Raw genomic sequence first — 21315 nt, forward strand, 5'->3', positions numbered from 1 at the left:
AACAAAGTGAATTTAGTCCTGAGATATTTATATGAAATTCGAGCATCACAGCAAAGGTCAGCCAGAATCATTATATCAAAGTGTAATGGGGAGTCTGGCACAAGGAGACTTTCACTCCAGAATGTGTCAGGACTGAAGATGAAGCCTTGGAAAGACAACAGAATGGATGAAATGCTGAACTTCCCCCTTAAACCATATTTCAGGTATTAAGTACAGACAGAATATGGACCCCACCTGGCTGGGCAAACTCACATGTCCATATTCAGGTGACAGGAGGAGTGATAACTCTCTGGAAACAAGGGGAGAGCCCTGGCAATTTCTACCATCACTCCACACAACAAACCTGACCTTAGCAGGACAACTAGTTGAAAGAGTAGGTAATATTAACATTCATAGACAAAAGCCTCAAAACAGGAACTTACTCAATGTAGCACACAAGGCACTCCTAGCCAAACAACACTCTGCTAACGGCTTGTACTTCCACATGACAAATCACGCTGTTTCAACAGCCAAACTCCACCACACACAGCCATCAGGTACCCAGGCAACCAGCCCAGCTGATGCTGTTGTGTGGGTAGCCAAAGGGAATGGCAGAAGAAACAGTGTTTTGACAAAAATCCAAGAAATTACTTCAAAATGTTTCCTATATTCTTTCTAAAATTATTTCAAATTACTTACAAGTTGATTAAATTAATTTCTCCAATATTCCTAATGTAAGAGAGAGACCATTTACTAGAAGAGCTACACGTTTTGCTAAGCTTCACTGACTTCCTTCTTCAAAAGGTGACATGCTGTGCTGGAAATACCATCTCCTTCACTGCTCTGTGTAACACATGTCCAGCACCAACCGGGATCTCAAGGGGCAAACCAACAGTCACTGCTAAGTGTTCCCAGTGAAGAAACCCAAGAAACACTACGCGGCAGATGGGTTTTGGAACAAAGACAATTAACGTGGTGTCAAAGTAGTTCAACATCGAAGACGTTTTAACAGCACAGGAAGTATTACAGGCTTAGAGGATCAGCATCCCAATTTATTTTGAAATATATTGCACATTTTTTCCAACCTCAGAAACTCCCCCGGGATTCTCAATTACCTGGGAATTCAACAGAGCATTCTCTCTTTGAAGGGTCCTATCAGACCAAAATCTAGTTACTTTAAAAATATGAGTTCAGAAAGGATTCATTGTATGGCTTTTGCCCCACACCTCTGAAAGTTCCATTCAAACACAGGTTGCCAGGTACTCAGAAGAGCAAAACCACTTTTAAGTACTATGAAACACGTAAAATGAACCAAATTTTACATTTGCTCAGATTAGTATTAATTACGGTACTCTTACCTAGCACAGTTCTGACAGAACAGATGAAATATTTGCTGACAGAAACATCATTATTACACTGATGGTACTTAGAGTACAGTCAACATTAGGAAAGCCTACACACACACACTGTAGTCATCTGAGAAGCAACAGTAGGACTTGCATATTTTAAAAACTAATGTGAGATCTAATCTGAACCTTGGGAAGTTTGTCAAGAATTACAGCAGTGCAAGGAAATGAATGCTTGTGGTGTAAATCTAAATGATGGGCTATAGAAAACATCTTTCTGTGTATAATGAAACTGCAGAGTTGTCATCTCTTCCTATATACCTTAAATCCCATCAAATACTCTGTGGAATCAGCCTGTTTTCTAACTACATAAAAAGTGATGAGTTTTTTTCCTTTTTTTAAACTTAAAACAAGCCTAAAATGAGAAGCACAATTAGAATATTAACAAATTTTCAGAGATGCTTTTCTTATGTAAATAATTTGTCCATGACCTATCTTGTTATGTACACTCTCCTTAACTAGTAACTGCTACACCAGTAGTCCTAGAAAACAAATTACTTTGTTTAGTCACTGGGAAGTTCAGTAAAGCCCCTTACTTTCTTACACCACCTTTGTCTTAGTTCCAGAAGTAGAAACAGGTAGTTTTTTTTAAAATTGCAAGGTATCAATTAGTTGTTCCAGTGCTCAGAGCTGGTGTCCAAAGAGCCCCAGGATGTCCAGGCTTCCAACAAGCACCCCAGACCTGTATTTGCAGGTGTGAGCAGCATTCTGTTGCAACACTGGTAGAGTGCAGCGACAGTTCATACTGAAATAAGAAAAGTTTGCTGTTTATGTCAAGTATATTTAGAAAATAAATATCTTTTGTGAAATAAGTGATTCCTATGTTTGCACATGCCCATTATAATTACCTAAGTAAATTGCTATTTCAATTAATATTAGTTTGAACAAATAACTGCAGCAACTACTTTGTGTAATATAGTATTAATTCACAAATTCTGGAGTCATTTTGAAAACCTAAATTTTAAAATGCGTTCCTGTGATGGAAATATTGAGTCTTCTGGCAGGATTCCTTGAACTTTCTATTTAAAGCCAATCCTTTATCCACAGAAGGTAATTTAGCTGTTCAAACCCAAAAAATTATTAAAGAGTTACTCAGCCATTCTGACATACAGATTTAATTTACAAAATGTTTCACCCTCCTTAAAAAGGAACATGGCTACTTACCCCATCAAGGTTTATTTTTTCCTCTTTAGTTTTTAAAGAGCTTGAATTTTTTACTTTTCAAGTTTGTACCTAACTTCACAGTTTTGATAGTGTCTCCCTTTACCTGAGGAAATTATTTGATAAACTAGAACAGTATCGAATAGTATACCTAAAAGCAATTGATGCCAACATTCCATTTTGGAAAAAAAAGAGTATGGTAATTAAAAATACATCCTTAGAAATCACTGTTCTTCCCACGTTCATAAACATGAGTGAACTCCATGTACGTGTGCGCACATGTGTGTTGGCGGCAGGGCAAAGAACACAGTCAACATTAGAATCTGTGTTTTAAAAAATCATGACATTTGTTTTCACATCAAAAACGCAAACCTACAGATAAACTAGTTACATTCTCTGGGTGGCTACTTCTAGCTACAACTTTGTGAATATTTTGCACCATATACTACTCTTACACTCCTGACTGCACCAAGAAAATCTTTCATGAGGTACATATGGGTCCACCCAGATGACCATACAATGAACTTAAAACACCATCATTGATCTTACTAATTGCATCTGCCACTTTATGTGGTTCTTGTTTCTACTCAGCTTTCTTTCCAAACACCATTCCAATTGTTAAATGGTCAGAATACACGAAGTGACAGATTTAGTGCTTCCTTGGCAATTTATATAACTGACTGCAACTCCGTTGTTGCAGTGAATCATGATTTATTTGTCTCGCAATGCAGCACATAACCTTTTAAATGCTAGGGAAAAAAATGCCAGCGCCTCTTTAAAGTTTATATATGACTGCCCACCACCATTCCTCATGAACACGGTTTTGAGAGACAAATGATAAAAACAAGCTGCAAATTCCACCCACCTACTGCCGGCCATTTCCTGCGTTCATCACTCACACGTACTGTATTTACAGACAAGCACCCTCACCCAGAGCACCAGTACGCTCCTCCAGGCCCCTCGTTTCTTCCTGGGCAAGAACATTTTTCTTAAATTAGTGATAGGTATTTTCTGCTAAGCACAGTGGAGGCTAATACTGATTTCCCCCAGCCCTCTTACCGGTGCATGCCACGCTCAATCACATCAGGTGAAATTAAGAGCAGACTGTAGGGTTTTATTTATTGATATCTCTCTACATTCCAAAATTGTGATCCCAAAGCCTGTCTGTGGCCTTTTCTCATGCCCTACTCTCCATGCCTTCTTCTGCACTTATTTCCATTACCTTTAAAAAACAGTTTCATGTACTGCTGCCCCTTTCTCCTCATTCAAATACACTTTTATTCTGGTGCTTTTATTGTGCCCACTTCCCTGGTAAATGAACATCTAATGACTCATTGCTGTCCACCAGTGCCCAAACTAAGCCTTCAGCACCTTTAATTATGAAAGCGATAATAAGAGAGGAAAGATTGTTTACTTTAAATAGAACAGCAGTACCTGCAATTAATGCAAGTAGGACCTGCTCACTGAAAAACCATTTATCCAACATGCACAGCACAAACTATTTGGGTAGTTCTCCTTACATTATAATTCAATTTTTAAAATTTAGGAGGAAGAACTGAGGCAGAAAATAAAATTGTTTTTCCTTCAGATGGCGACTATGGAATTCGCAGTCCATTCAGTAGGGTGTAACACTCGCAGACCACCTTTCATTGGCAGCCTTTAAAACTGTCGGCAGAGGGGACTGCTGCTCTGAATTGCCCTAGTTTGCAGAAGGGAAAACCGGGCAGCAGAGGTGAAGTCATTCAGCAGATTCATGTTTGCCTGTAGCCTCCTCCTGCCTGATCTCAAACAGGGCCTCCAAAGCCCAGCCTGGTGCTCCATTTACTAAAATCCATTCCCTCAATGTTTGCCTAGATGTTTAAGAAACAAGTAAGAACATTGCTTTGCACAGTAAATACGCTTGCAAGTTGCACAAGTTACAAATCTAGACTTCAGTGTAATGTTCTCTGGAACTGTACCCCAAAATCTAGGCTATTTTAAATATTGAGATAGTTCCAGCACTATGCATGGCATAGACTGCAACAGAACTTACGCCAACTGATCATGAATAAGGATCTTGGTAAAACCATAAAAAGAAACATTAGTAAATTAATACATGAAAAGAAAGTACAATTTATAGAATAGCATTTCAGTAATAAAGAACAGAGGTCACAAAGACTTAAGCTGCGTCAGTGCACCTCATCCTGATCAGGTGAGGCAAAATTACAAGTCCTTTTTCTACCAGATTGTGATATTGTTCTATAACACAAATGTTTGTTTGTTCTTCCCTCGGCTGTCCTGAGTTTTGCAGGTCAGTGCAAAATAAACATCAAGAATTTTCTTTCAAACATTTCCATTTGCTTTAGACAATGATGGTAAAACCATTTAAAGTGAATTTGCTGTTATGCTTGTAAGGCAGCAGCATGTTTAGAACATTTAATTAGCCACAGAAGGTTGTTAGACTCAGTGCAGCATTTAGCTTCCACTTTCTGAAAAAATTCAAGGCTATAGTTTAGGTAGCTCCAGAAAAATACATTTACAGATACTACAAGCTTCTGAAATGTTATTGCTATTGAAAAAGACTTTATAAATAAATATGACTTTGACAAAAGGCTAAAGAAAGTATACCTGTGTCAAAGAATAAACATCTGAAATTAAGGAAACAAGAACAACTTTCACCTACCAGTGGTGAGAAGGGAAAAAAAATAAATAAATACTCAGCATCATATACTCTGCTAGACTGATAAAGGCAGGAAAACCATGGTGGGTTAAACAAGTAGAGTCCAAACAAATCTTCCCTCACCTCATAGAAAAAAGCAGACACCTTCCTTTGCTACATAAAACAAAAAGCACACATTGAGACTGTCACATTTATGCACACAGCTGCCACATTCTCTAATGGGTCAAGGCAAGTTCTTATGACAACGAATAATTTTGCTTTATCATGCTAACTTCAGTCACTCTCTTTCTGAGTTTTGGGAACTATTATTTGGAAGGTATTGGTAGAAACAAAGAAGCTTCCCTATGTAACAGTCCACAATAACAAGAAACAAGGAATAAACCCCTGTGTAATAGGTGTTTCAACAACAGGTAATTGATGCAGCTACATTATTCCCAAAAGTATTTGTAAAGATTTTTGTAAAAGATCTAAGACCAAATTCTGACTTGGGGCAAACAGGAACAACCTCTGTTGAAGTTAATGCCCCTTATATAAAATTAAATCCTGCAATGCAAATTCTGCAAAATAACTACTTATTTTTCAAAGAAAACCTCTACTGTATAGGTTGAAAGAAGCCACTTGCAATCATAACTAAATGGTCAATTATCACAAATTCAAAGTACATCAACCAGCTCCACTGCTTTAAGTGCAAGAGCTGTCAACTCACTAAGAAAGGCAGGCTACTGAAACAGAAAAACGAAAACTTATTAATTTATAATAATAACCTAATTTAGCTATATTTTACTCTAGTTTATCAAACTTCCTTTTTTACAGGAACAGTCACAAAAAAAGCCACTTACACTGCTATCATTTTTGCCTAACAATTTTGGATGATCCATATAGTGTTATCAAAACACAGCCAGAGACAAGAATAGCTTTGCAGACTCAATATTTATGGTATGTTATATAAAGCAAGATGCTATATACAAATTGGCAGTCAGGTGTACTAATACACAAGGAAAATGTAACATGTAAAAAAGTAATAAAACCTAACACACATCATCTCCTGGCCCCTCCTGCATATCCAATAGGAGTGACAAAGTGAGTGTTTCTCAGGGGAAAACAAATATTAGCAGCAATGAAGATTTAAGCATAATCACTTCCTAGAGTTTAACCGGTTTTGTTTCAGAGGAAACAGTGCATCGTTATCATTATTCTTCAAATAAATAAATGATCATCCATAATCTTACCTAGTTCTGGGGGCAGCACGGTAAGACGATTTCCCTGGATATGAAGTTCCTTAAGCTGAGTGAGCTCACCAATTTCTTTAGGCAGTGATATCAGGTCATTGTCTCTAAGACTCAGCTAAGAGTGAATATAGAGTAGTCAGAACAATTTTTGGTTACCATAAAGCAGCCTAAAACAGAACTCTACTCACTCTGCCCCCACCTTTCTCCTAAATGCTCAATTCTTCCAATTTATTTACAAGTGTCTGCTGGTAAACAACAAACAGTTCCAGGTGTAGTGGTCTATTCCTGCAAACATACCCTACTACTCCTCAAATTGACTAGATTCTATTCCTACAAGCATTGCAAAAGTGAATTGATTTTCCAAGAATTTAGATAAATTACTTACTATCTGCAACTTTGTGAGCTTCCCAATATCTGGCGGCAGGATTTCAAAATCGTTGTCACTTAGATAGAGTGCACGCAGGGTGGCTGCAAATTAAATAGCAATATATAAACAGGGTGGCATATAACCCAACCATTTGAGGTCTAATCAATAAAAGGGAGTCAGGTTTGATTAATAACCCTGACTTGGTGAAAAGCCTTTGACATACCCAGGGCTCACAATAATAACAAGCAGGTCAAACTTAGATTTACTGGCTTATTGTATTGTTGGTGAGTTCAGGAAAACATCTATATTCAAAAGGACTGGCACAATTAACAACTTCTACAATAGTAGACTTTGGCAGGTTCTGGCATATGAGTCTCAGTGCTCAGCTGTCAGAATACACTCATTACTCTATTATCCCCGATTCTTATTTATTACATCAATTTGCATCCTAAACAAACATTTTAAAAAAATCATCTGAGTTTTTTTTGACAAATACACATCTATGTTAACCTCTATAGAAAACACAGCCTAAGACTGGGAAAGAGACCTGAAAAGAGAGCAATACAGAAATACTCAAATTGTATAATTTGTAATTTCCATGCTTAGTCTCTATGAAATTCACAGAAAAAGAGATGACCCAGCACAACCATGTAGTTTGCTAGTATTGAACAAGCATACACGACAGTTTGAAAAAAATAAATTAAAATGGAGATTCACAAAGAACTGTTGGGTGCAGCAGAAAGGAAGGTAGTCAGGTCAGCAAAACCTCTCTTCCCCACCAGAGAGGAGATCCTGTTTCTCTTACACAGTTTACTACTCCTCCTCTTTTCATTTCATTATATGTGATCATTTTTAATAACACTAACTTAAAAATTCCCTTTGCTAGGTTACAGTCACAAAATCTCTGAGACAGTGGCACTCCTTCCTCTCTCCTCGCTTGTCACTTTTGCTGCTAAATGCACTGATCCTGAAGCTACTTCAGCATATTACACTGAAAAGACCAGTAAGGTAGCAGAATCACTGAAATCCAGAAAGTGACAGAATTCAGGTTGCTTAGGCAACCATAATGCAGCCATTTTGCACATATGTATTACAATACCTTTATTTGAATTCTGGGAGTGTATATTTTTAACACATGCAAAGGTCAGCTTAACTCTACCACTCCTGTGCCAAGCTTTGTAACCTTAGCATATTTTTTAACATACAAAACACTTCAACATCCACACGCTGTTAAAACTATTTCATTAATGAACCATCAAGAACACAATTGTTTCTAGAGTCAAGACACAAAGTTGCCTTGCAGAACAGTTAACTTTCCCCTAAGCCTTGCAAGCTTCTATGAAGTTTTAAGTTTTAACTGAGTATGGGACCCAAGGAAATATTACTCAGAAGAAAACTAATATATCATTACTAACCAAGTCTTCTCATGTCCAATGGTGTCAGGTGACTGTGTATCAGTGATAAATATGGTTGAGCTATGCAGAAATATTCAAGATATATTCCAAGAAAAGCATAAATACCAGAAAAATTCTGTTCAGTTTGGTCTCCATCAAATAAATTTCAACTGCAGAAAGTAAAGCACCATATAATGAAAATTTGTAGAGTTTTTACGAAAGTTTCTTACTCAGATAGAAGAAGTTTCCTGGTAGAGAATTTTCATTTAAGTTGTTGTAAGTCAAGTCAAGAACCTCCAGAGCTGGTAAAGAGCCAAATCCCCTTGGCAAGGTGTTTAGCCTGTTCATGCTGTAGGTGAAGAGGAAAAAACAAAACATGACATCAGTATTCACTTCACCTAGTGGGAATAATACAGGCAACAAGAGTTTAATTTCTAAAAATGTAATCTACAAAAAGCTTCCCTTTTTTTGTTGAAAAGGGGTTGATGCTACAAGATACCGAGCAAGCCTTTTGCTCTCATTCCCATAAATATGCCCAAAACTTAGGCACTCAGAAGGGATCCCGTCTGTCAATCAACAGCCACACCTGAAACATGAAACACAAGGGAGAGAGGTGGCACAGTGCTATGGTCAGCTTAAACAGTATGCCATGGAGAAAGCCGGTTCTTGGTAGATGACCTATCTTCTACCTAAACTACAAATTACCCTTTTGCACATCATCTTGACCATCTGCCATGCCACATAGTTCTTCACCATGGTACCAAATACAAACAGGAATACCTCAGCTGCATGGTATTTATGTTCATTGATAATTGCTGCTCAAACACATTCATAAGAACAGCAAATTTGTGTCACTAGGTTACTATTGATGAACATGGTGCATGAAGTAAATAACATGTCAGTCCTCCGATTGATGAGGCTTAGTCTAAATATAGCTCATTCAACCAGTCTTAGAGGGTTTAGGATAGCAGTTCCCACTGGCAACAGCCAGAAGAACATTGGGAAAGCAAACAAAAGGAAAAGGTTTCTCCAATAACCTGGAGCAGACAAGCTACAGAAAACAGTAACTTTTGTCTGACCTTAAAGGGCTTGAACAAGGTGATCCAGATAATCACTAGAGCTACTGCAATGACAAAGAAAGGCAAGGACCTGGAGACTAGAACCTTACTGTTGGTGTACGAGCTAGAGCTCTCACTGATTATCATATGAACAGAAAAAAAACCTACCAGCTTATTATTCATACTGGCCCTATTGCATGTACACTAAACATACAGCTTGCGTGTCACCTAGTTTGAAAGTGGAACAGAGAAGATAGGCATATTAAGGAAGAGCATGTACAGGCAGCTATTCTGGAAGAATTGAACTGGAAACAATCATGACCTTTCACATGTTACCTCTACACATATTCTGAATTTGACTCCCCTTCTGATGCAAAAGTGATAAATAGCAAAAGCCACAGGTGAAGTCAAGATGAAATGTAGTGTGAATGTATGAAGTGCGATGTAACACTAAAAGCTATAAAAACTCAGGTCAAAGTATTGACAAAGTTGGGTACCCAAAAATCATAAAGACTTTTGGCTCTAATCTCCAAGGCCTTCCCTTCCCCATGCAATTTTTGTCAAACTCTATGCTATACTACGTGATAAATACTATGAAATACATCTGTAGGACAGCTAATAAGCCCGTATTCTAAGACTTCTTTGGACACTGAATTAAACACAAGAGCAGCTGCACTTCCGGACTACGCATGATGACTACACATCCATGTGAGCAAAGGCAGAAGTAGTACATACAACATTTCTTTTACAGACTCTCAGATATAACCTCACCTTTCCTCTCTCACTTTTGCAAAAGCCAGCCCCACCAGAATAAGAACCTGTAAAAATCAGTTCCCTGTAGCTAAACTCTAGATGAAATCTTCTTCCTCCTCATCCCCCGTAAGAAGTCCTACCAGGGACATCCACCTAGTATTACTGTTATAGTAGTAGCTATTAAAATACAGGAAGGCATTCTCCACTATTGTTACTGCAGACTTGTCACGGTTTTAAAAATTGTTCTTTATATCAAATAGGACTAAAGAAAGCAGCTCCTTTTCCGACAGTAAAAGTGACGGCCTTCCATTTCGTAACAAAGGAACAGGAAAAGAAAGAGGGTTCCCCCTACTGACAACAGGCAGATGGCATCTATTCTTTGGCATGGAAAAAGCAGCAGCTGAAAGTTCCTGCCCAGCACTATTCAGACTTTCAGATACTGAGCTTGTGCCACAGAAACTGTGCCACACCCCCCTTCCAAGTTGTGGTTTGTTTTTTTTTGTTTTGTTTTTTAAGCTTTCAGTGCAGCAGTATACCTTCCATCTTTCCACCCCACCACTTGACCCTTCTGCCCCAAAATCCTCCCCAGAATAATCTATGCTCTTATTCAAGTTTCCCCTCTCCCCCCGAGGGCTGTTTTGATGCCCTGTGCATATACAGGCACTGCAGATGACAAGGGGGTTTCTGGGCTACCCCTCGGCAAACTACTAGGGCAGAATAGTTTCCTCTTCACTGACTCCAAGGACCTCCAAAACAGAGCCCATTTTGCAGAGCTAAGACTGGGCTGTAAATCTTGTGCCTGGAAGATTATGGGTAAAGAGGGTATTAAGAGTACTTAATCTACAAGATCTTGGACCACTTGACACATGAAGGTGTCAACTGTGGTTCCAGACCTAATGTCTCCTGGTCTTAACCTCAAGTGGACTTTTGCACTAAATTTTTTCCATTAATGAAGACCAGTATTTGAACTACAGTAGCACTTGTCACTGCTTTAATCCATGGCAAGAGCCCAACTTCTTCCTCCCTCCATACACTGCAACATTACTATATGCCATTCCAAAAATATGGATTTAAACCCCAAGGTATATAGAATCCTGGTCATGAATTAATATTTCCTCTGAAAAGCAATTCCAAGATTAAATTAAAGCATGCTAGAGTTCTAAAGTGACCAGATAAAGACCAAAGATGACAGATCATCATTAAAATATTTATTGGCATTCCAACAGTTCAAGAAGCAATTCAATTATCAGCACTTGATAAAAGTATCTAAAGCAGGATACACAGGGCCTAGCCAAAATCATTTGGTATTTAAAATAGTAAAAAAATCCTCAGTTTGTGGTGTTCAGAAGTTTGATTTTATAAAATACAAACATTCTTACTATGAGAAGCCTCTAAAGCTAAAGCTTACCCACACCAGTGTTTTTCTAAGTAGTTACACTTTAATAAGCCCAGTTAGTTTTAAGAAGGTTCTTTGCTTCATGTTTATTTTCTTAATTAAGAAAGCCTTCTGCAACTGTAGTTATAAAGTACCACCAACTCTACTGGAATTGGATCTCTGAAAAATCTTAACAGGAATGCCTCTGGCTCAAATTCAGTCAATACAAGCTCTTTGAATTAAATGCACACCTCATTTAAAGATTTGCTGCTTCTTTTACAGGTTTAATTGAAATTGAAATTTCTTTAATGTCAAATTTGGAACTTTGGAATTGAAGTCCTAAATTAACATGGAAAAATTAGCTTGTTTTTTTAAAAAAAGCAGAACAGAAAATAGAGCCTGGCTCTTATGCAGCAACCACAGAATTAAGAGACAGTTGCTAGGGAAGTAAAATTCAATAATTGTTAAGTTTGACTTTAGTATTAGATGAATGACAGTTGCTGTTGTCCTTAAATGGTTATCAGCATACCACAGTAAGTGCTTGAAGACTTGTAAGTATCCGATTATCCAGGACACTACCTAAACACTCTGAAGCCATAATTGCCAAGTTATTCTCACAAACAGTTACAAAAAGAAACTTTAATACCAAAAAATAAGAAATTCCAGGTTCAGTTGCAACAACATTTGACAATACCTCTATTACAGCAAATTTTTGCATTAAGATACGCACCCAAGATTCAGGTGTTTGAGCTTCTGAAGGCTGCTAATCTGTGTAGGCAACTCCTCAATCTGGTTGTTGAAAAAGTTGAGCACTTCTATGTTTCTCAGGTCTGCAATGTTTGCTGGCACAGCTGTGGGAAAGTTTTCACAGTGAGAGATTGCAATTAGAGCAAGCTACCTAGACTATAGATGCTCTACTATCACCTGTCTTTTGCTCTGTACAGTGCCTGACAGTAGAAACAGCATCTAATAGCTATTGCAATAAAAGTGAAGTTTATCTCAAAAAAGCCTCCTATCTAGAATCTGTTCTCATTCCTGAAAGCAATCACTTTGTACTCTTCAGAAAATTACTACCAGTATTTTAAGATACTTTTGACTAATAAAGTCTTTTGACTAACAAAGACCATTGCAGAGAGAGACAAGGACAACAAATGCTCTCACAGGCTAATGAAGATAAGCAGGCCATCCTGAGCTCGTGTAGCACACAGAGGTCTCAATAGAGCAGAGCCTAAAAGACTCTGATCCTTTCATTTTCATTGAGTTGAAAAAATGAATGGTACAAGTAGTTACACAAAGACAACAGTTTTATGAAAGGTCTTTTAACAGCAAACACGAAATAAAAATTCGGTTTTAGTGATGGCCCATTCTGCTTACTGCTTAAATAATCTAGTATCCAAGTTCCTGTCCATTTTAGATATAACAAAATTTACAAAAAATTAAGTTCATCCCTAAAAGATGAACTGTTTAGCCAAGCCTGTTTTCAGTTACCCCCCATGAGTGAATAACTACCTGATCAATACACATACATGGCTACACATGGATTACCAACAAATCAATATCTGGCTATTCTCTAGAAACATGAAAAATAAGGTAGAAGCACAATATAAATATGCCTGTGCAAACGAGGTTAAAAAGTTATACAGATTTGCATCCTTTCCCTCAAACTTAGCGAGATTTAAGTAGACAGCTGAGCTTTACATAAAGGGAGGTTGGCAAATCACCTACACTGAAGCTTGCACCTGTGTTCAATATTCACCTTGGTTCAGTCTCAACTTTGACTGCACCAGGAACCCACAGAGTGCACATCTAAATAATTAGAAGTTTTTATGAGGCCATGATTTTCTTTTATTTGTTGGCATGAGGCAACCTCAGTTTTAAAATGGAGTCAATAATGTTTACAAAGCAGAACATTGTAGTATGTCACATTTACTGGATTCTAAGTCTAATTACATTGTGAACAATAACGGGATGCCTAACAAACACTCTAATTACACTATATAAATATTACTGTTGAGGGTCACATTCATTGCAGGAGATTTTTCGCAGACTTTTTTTTATAAAATCATTAAGGCAAATCTGAACATTTAAAAGCCCTCCCTTTGCAGTACTTTCCAACCAGTCCATGCGTATCTGTCACTCGATAGCAAGAATTATGTGTCTTCAGCAAGTAAAGGGTAATGTACTACTATGGTTGTTTTAAATTATTCCCTAACAGAAGTTAACTGAGGATTTTAATTGATGTAATTCAGCTGTTTCCAGACTCAATATTTCACCAGAACAGTAATTACCAGTATTAAAATGTTTTCCTTTCAGAAATTAGACTTTATAATTTGACTTTGATGAGATGCAATGGACTGGCAAACCATGTTTCTGCTCTTCTCTAACAGATTCTATGTTTATGCAAGAGTAGGAATCAGAAGTACTAGCAAATACAGGTTTTAGTTTAGTCAAAGCCTAAGCAATACAGAGACCAAATACAATTCTCCTGAAGTTACACCATTGATGCAATTAAGAAAAATTTGGTATGAAGGTTTTGGCCTTTTTGACAATGGAAGAGATTACACTCTGGTAGAAAAAACAGTGCAACTTAACATCACAAGTTACGCTAAATGTAATACAGAGCTCTGCTGTGGCAGCACTGCAACAAGAGCCTGATGTTCAGGAGGGCAGACTTACCAAACCTACAGTCAGCTTCACTGCCTACGTGTCAATTCTGTATTTCAGTTATTCACATTGAACACTACCACGAGATGGTAAAGAAATTAAGACGCTGTTATCCAGGACACTGAAATTTCTCAAAGCCAACTAAAAAAAGTACATCTTACACTGAGGACAACACTATTGCTTCAAAGACATGAAGCCCATGAAACCTTTTTGATCTTGCTGTGAGGCTGGACTACAGAAACTGTCAGACTACAGAGGTAATTTATTCATGATACCCTCATGCAAAGAAAGACAGCAATACCTGACTCGCATTTCAGTTGAAGCAGTGTTGGTTAACAGACACCTTACGTTTAGTTAGTCATATTCACAGCATGAGCTACCTAATGACCTCTTGCTTCATGAAGTAGCAGCAAAGCTGTTCTGCCTCTGTGAACAGACCACAAAATGGGGACAAATACCTTCCAAGCAGCCTGACAGAGTCCAAACAACAAGCAACAAAGCAAAAAGCTGGACCCAGTTACCAAGCTAGCTTGAACTACTGACACTGATTTAGTGGATGTGTCCTTCCAATCATTTACCAGCAGTCCTAGCTAACTGGGGACACCTCAGTTGACTGGAAGTCGGCAAATGTGACGTCCATCTACAAGATGGGACAGAAGGAGCATCTGAGGAACTACAGGCCTGCCAGTCTGACCTTGCTGCTGGGGAAGGTTACAGAGCAGATCATCTTGAGTGCCATCATGCAGCAGGTACCGGCCAACCAGGTGATCAGGCCCAGTCAGCATGAGTTTATGAAAGGCAGGTCCTGCTTGACTAACCTGATCTCCTTCTATAACAAGGTGACCCACTTAGTGGATGAGGGAAAGGCTGTGGATGTTGTCTACGTAGACTTTTGTTTAGTAAAGCCTTTGACACCATTTCTGAGAGCATTTCTCCTGGAGAAGCTGGCTGCTCATGGCTTGGACAGGTGTACTGTCCACTGGGTAAAAAACTGGCTGGATGGACAGGCCCAAAGAGTTGCGGTGAATGGAGTTAAATCCAGTAGGCAGCTGGTCACAAGTGATGTTCCCCAGGGCTCAGTTTTGGGGACAGTTCTGTTTAATATCTTTATCAGTGATCTAGATGAGGGGATCAAGTGCTCCCTCAGTAAGTTTGCAGGTGACACCAAGTTGGGTGGGAGTGTTAAGCTGGTGGAGGGTAGGAGGGCTCTACAGAGGGATCTGGACAGGCTGGATTGATGGTCCAAGGCCAACTGTATGAGGTTCAACAAGGCTAAGTGTCAGGTCCTGCACCTGGGCCACAACAACCCCATGCAACACTACAGGCTTGGGGAAGAGTGCCTGGAAAGCTGTCTGGTGAAAAAGGCCCTGGGGGTGCTGGTTGACAGCTGGCTGACTCCAAGCCCAGGTAGCCAAGGTGGCCAACAGCATCCTGGTTTCTATCAGAAACAGCATGGCCAGCAGGAGTAGGGAAGTGATTGTGCCCCTGTACTCGGCATTGGTGAGGCCGCACCTTGAATTCTGTGTTCAGTTTTGGGCCCCTCGCTACAAGAAGGACATTGAGGTGCTGGAGCGTGTCCAGAGAAGGACAACGAAGCTGGTGAGGGGTCTGGAGCACAAGTCTTACAAGGAGCAGCTGAGGGAACTGGGGTTGTTTAGCCTGGAGGAGGCTGAGGGGAGGCCTTATTGCTCTCTACAACTACCTGAAAGGAGGTTGTAGTGAGGTGGGTGTCAGTCTCTTCTCACAAGTAACTAGCAATAGAACGACAGGAAATGGCCTCAAGTTGCACCAGGGGAGGCTTAGATTGGAAAATTAGGAAAAATTTCTTCACTGAAAGGGTTGTCAAGCAATGGAACAGGCTGCCCAGGGAGGTGGTTGAGTCACCACCCCTGGAGATATTTAAAAGCCATGTAGATGTGGTGCTTAGGGACATGGTTTAGTGGTAGACTTGGCAGTGCTAGGTTAATGGTTGGACTTGATGATCTTAAAGGTCTTTTCCAACCTAAACAATTCTAAATACCTGTCTAAACCAGCTTGTTTTCCCCCTTTCTTAAGCTTGTATCTCACTTCTGAATTAAGCTAGGAGACTGTGGAGAGGAAGAATCATTTCAAGGAAGAATGTGAATGGTCATCTTCATAAAAACAAAAAATAAGCAATGAAAACCAAACCAAAAACACACAAAACAATTAAGAAAAATCCCATTAAACTACCCAGATGACAACTAGACAAGACAGGAAGAAACATGGCTTCCAAAGATTTGTTCATGAAGATTACACTTGTTCATGAAGATCACAGCAAAGAGAACCCTAGTTTCAGTGGGTTACTGCAGTTGAAGAATCTCAAAATTCTACCTGCTCATCCCACTTGTAAACATGGGGCAAAAACTCAACTTCCACTGGCTAGTTTATCAGAGGTTTTAAATTTGGTTTTCTTTTGTCAGGGCACGGGTGTAAGTGTCCCTTGTGAACAACAGGAGATGTGTCCTTGCAGAATGTCTAAGTTTCTGATATATCTGTGTAATTCCCACTTACTGTATTTCATGTTGTGAATCACACTTAGGATACTTTATATCATCTTCTTCAAGCCATACTAAAAGCTGCATGGGTAAGCAGGCTGAGATAAGAAAAAGGCTAAAAATGCAGAAAAGAATTTGGATTAATTACTTTGTGTCTCACCCTGTTAAATCAAAAGTAAAAAGCCCCAATCCACAATTGTATTTTTTTGGTTTGAAAGGAAGAGGAGGAAGTATTTTGTGAGACAGAAGAGCAGAATAGTAGGTCAAGACCAGGCTTGTGGTAGGGAAGAGAGGACTTTCTCCTTTAACAGCTTATTTTCTGGTTCAACAATTCAGATTCATTTGTAATATGAATGAATGCTCTCTTGGATTCAAAACAAAACAGAAGACCAAAATTAACTCCTGTACTGGTCTTGTAGCTCAACTGCACAGGCTCAGTACCTTCAGGTCTAAAGATCACCAGTGGTCAAGCAAGGTTCACTAGGCATATAATGTTCTCTGTTCTGAACTTTACACAACTAAGTGTGTCCCGACTACCATCCCACTGTTATGTTGCAAAGTTCTTCCCAGATATATAGCAGACTGCCAGAATTCAAGAAATTCATATTCTGGCAATACCGAATTCCACTCGAGTCACCTTCTCATGATGAGCTGTGAGAGTGAACTGTCAGCATCCTGGTTCCATTCACCCACATATTTACAGTACAATCCACAGTGTCTTAACAACTCTTCTAAGACCATCTGCTGCCCAGTGTCATTAACAACTAAACTCCCCCTCAGCAAATGCTAGTAAAATTTGGCAGCTCAATGCCTCTGCATTCTCCTGTGAAGCTTCACTCACATCATGAAGCCCCATTCATATTAAGTCACACTTCACAAGACCAGGAACAGCTTCCTTTTCCTTGTTCAATACTGGAAATTCAATACAGTGATTCACTATGACAGCTACAGACTTCACCTTTATTTCAACAGCTGGGTTGAGAGTGAAAGAGAGGGTCTACAGGCTGCACACCAAGGAATAACAGGACTTTGTTCTTGCTCCTGGGAATAAGCATTGGCAACTTCTTATACTTCACAGCATTTAAAAACAAATATGCTCTTTTTTGCCCTGACGTTAGTGGTAATTCTTTAGGCACCAATATATTGTCATATTTCACTCAAGGCAAGTTATTACATTTTATTCCTACATAAGCAGCAGCTGTTCAAAAGTTCTGATATGATGTCCAAAACATACATAAGAAGGATTAAATGCTACTAGTCAATGCCTATATAACTCCACACTTAAGTATCCTGGACCTGGACCTTAATTCTCTCTCCACATCAAGAACCAGAAGCCGACACTAGACATCTATCTTTACTAGAGGTCTGATGTTGCTCCCTGTTGGGGAACAGATACTGAGTTAGATGGACCTTTCATCCAAGACAGCTATCACACAGAGCAACATGCTAAGGACATTTAGATCAGTTAAAGCAGCTTAGAGTTAAGTATCTCAGATACAACTCTCATAAAGCAGGAGTGTCAAGTGGTTTTCATACCACTACCTAGAACTGACATCCAGATCCAGCTCCTTGTGTATACCCAACCTCTGACAAAGGAAGAGCAACACAGAAAACTGAAGAGGAAAAAAGGAGGTGCATTTTTTTCCGCTGCCAGTCCCACTATGCCACCCTTTAGTCATTCATCTAGGTTTCAATACAATTCCTCTTGTGGTGGCAAGGCCCTTCATACAGCTGAAAATGCACAGGCTTCAGAAAGTCTCTTTTTCTGCAAATGATCTCCAGGATTATTCCTCTTAAAGCTTCTGTGAAGCACTGGGAAACAACAAGAATCCTCACAACTTTAAAAATAAATGAACTCAGGTGTCTGCAAGATTAAGTCTCCATTTGCTTTTAATCTAAAAGATTAAATCTATTCTGGGTTTTTTTTGTACTTAGTAGGGACCAACATATTAAATCAAACATTTCTGAAGACGCTCTTAGAAGACCCATATTAAAACTTCCTTTACAATTTAAAACTAAAATATAAAACATTTTAGACAAGGAAGCTCAGGTTAAAAACGTGACAAGAGTCAATGCACTACCCAATTGGACAAGTGAAATGATTTAGTAAAAACATCATGACAGGAACACATGGTATGCAAACAGAGTTAAAAATTTCACTTCATTTATACCTTAACATTGAATGTTCAAAATAAACATTGTCTCACTGCTGCTTGAAAAACAGTATCTGTAATACCTGTGTGTGAGTAATCTTATGATCTCCTCAATAAATATGACTCAAAGGCTACAGAAAACCACTCATTGAATTCAATGGGTTTTGAATGAGACAAGTGAAATAAGAATTTTAATAATTTAAAATAGGATTAGTTTCTTTGGCATTCACATCTTTAGAGCCTTTAAGCTGCAGAATCCCTGTTTTTTTCAGAATGTTTCTTTAGTTAATGAAGTAATTTTGCAGTACCTAGGAACATGACATTCAGTAGTATTCCAAACCTTTACAGGTTCTAAGGGAATATTTATCCAGAAGGGCTGTTAAAATAGCACTACTTGTCAGAGAAGAGATTTATAAGACTATGCCGGTTTCTCATTAAACTGTTCCACTTAAAAGCTGTTCAAGAGTCATACAGAGTAAAAAGAACTCACTACAGACCTTTGAGAGCGCTATCAGTCCATTGGAGATCCCAGGTAAGGTTTTCTTGCCAAGAGCAAGAACCTACTTCTTAAGCCTAAAGTAAAACTTGTGGGCTATACAATGTAATAAACCCAGTTCTGCAGACTGTTGCTAATCCAGTTAGCGCCAACAGGAACTTTTCATGAGTAAGGATCCCTAAGATAAAGGTCATAAAGACATGAAATGTTATGCACATTTCATGGGGGAGGAAGAATTTAGAATATTAAATATGTAATACATCCTGTGCATCCAGTATAACTGTACTCGTAGAGCTAGAGTCATGTTTAGATTAATTTGACAAGGGTTTTGTTATACTGAGAGAGAGAAGCAATCAGCTTCCCCACAAGAAAAGAGGAATTAGCAGAGGGAGAACACAACAGTTTTCATTTTAAATATTCGCAGGCATGCTGATATCATACTTGACAGTTAACTGGAGAGAATCCTGATCTCAAGTGAAGCATACAGTACTTCATTTACACATTATGTAGTTCAAGTTTCCCCCTTTTGCCCTCCCTCGACCCTCTTCCAAAGACAGATACTAACCTCACACAGAAAACATTAAAAACAAACTTATCTCCTTAATCTTCAGCTCTTTCCAGAAACCAGCAGAGTTCTTCTTTTCAATTATCCACAGAAGCACTGCAGTTATGAAAATGTTCTTATGAACATGTTTAAATTGTACTATACCTCACTGATGTGCTACTGTGCCAACAAAGCAATGTATCAATAAACAGTTTTACTTTAGAAGCCAGAATCTAAGGAGAAGTACTGTGAGCACAAGAAAGGCTGAGAAGAGACTGGGAATCAAGTGACATCTAGTGAAGACAAAGGACAAATCTGTTCTTCTCTGAGAAGAAAGCTTAGGATGCATTTCAGGGTTTGGAGAGAAATAGGCTGAGGTTAGGAAGGGATTACTAGGTTGAAAACAAATCGCTTAACAGCAAAGAACTGAAACCACACCAAAATAGCTCACAAAAACCTGATGTTTGTTAGCTTTTCTTACAGCAGTAAGGAACAGTACTGTTCAAGTGAGGATGGGTATAAAAACATGGATATACATATGCCCCTTAATTTCTACAAATAATTTTGAAGAAAACGGAGTATTTGCCACACTTTTTGAATTAGTGTGACATGCAAGTACTGTAGTGGACCACAGCATCATCAGCTTCAATAATTGTTTTGTGAGTGCAAAGCTCAGCCAAGATGCTTCGCTATCTTACTTTTATGTCAGGAGAACAAAAAAACCTATGTGGTACACCATGCACAGCATGCAAAAAGTTGAAGAACACAGCCTACATCCCTTGTTACAGGTGAGATCATCTGTATGTGTTGATATTTCAAGAGCAGGGAATGGTTAAGAAAAATAACTTTTGCAGGACTGAAGAACTTCAGCTGATAGCATTAAATTGAGATTTATTGTTAGGCTTCCACCAAATGCAATTGCAAATGGTCTCACTAAATCTCAGTGAGCCTCCTTCAGGTGTTTAAGCATGATCTTTTCAGAGGTTCACACTAGCTGGCTTTAGTTAAATCAAGACAGCTGAAGTTCTGCATGTTCACCTTCCCCTCCCTCAATATTCTACTTTACTATTTAACATGCTTTCTGCGGTTTACAAGAGGGACTAATCAAAGATGCCCTGAACAACAAATCTTGAACAGATACTATAGGTTACCCCTCATAGGTCAAGGTCACTTCAGCCTCTTACTCAGGAATACCATTCTAAAGCAGTGCTTATTTACAAAATCCTGCTTTCACTCTATCTAACAAATAGTCTGTAATTTCAGTTTGTTTTGTTGGATGGTATTAGTAATTTACACCTTTTATACCACTGAAACGTTTTTAAGAAATCCCATAGGACTATTTTTCACTGCTACTTGGATCTGAACTTGATGCCTCGTTCAGCATCGCAGACTGCCCTGCTGACACTGTTTATCAGAGACACCAGCCTGTCCTCTAAATACACACACAGGAACAGGCTGCAGTAAAAAAAGCTCACTGCTCAAAAGCCAAGTCAGCACATGTGTTTACACTTGATGTTCTCTTTCTAGCTCTCAGAGCTCCCTCAGTTTGGGCTCCCTACAG

At 38.8% G+C, this 21315-nt stretch overlaps 1 protein-coding gene across 1 annotated transcript in view; it reads right to left on the reverse strand.

Moving 5' to 3' along the window:
- RSU1 (Ras suppressor protein 1) overlaps nucleotides 1-21315 on the reverse strand; it is a 105392-nt gene that overhangs the window by 75101 nt on the left and 8976 nt on the right. Inside the window, exons 3-6 of the mRNA XM_010293849.1 lie at nucleotides 12112-12232; nucleotides 8426-8544; nucleotides 6820-6902; nucleotides 6435-6549 (exon numbers count right to left, since the gene is read on the reverse strand). Coding sequence (XP_010292151.1) covers nucleotides 6435-6549; nucleotides 6820-6902; nucleotides 8426-8544; nucleotides 12112-12232 — 438 coding nt within the window. The remainder of the gene's footprint in view (nucleotides 1-6434; nucleotides 6550-6819; nucleotides 6903-8425; nucleotides 8545-12111; nucleotides 12233-21315) is intronic.

Source organism: Phaethon lepturus, unplaced genomic scaffold, assembly GCF_000687285.1.
Source record: "Phaethon lepturus isolate BGI_N335 unplaced genomic scaffold, ASM68728v1 scaffold1439, whole genome shotgun sequence".
Lineage (NCBI taxonomy): Eukaryota > Metazoa > Chordata > Aves > Phaethontiformes > Phaethontidae > Phaethon > Phaethon lepturus.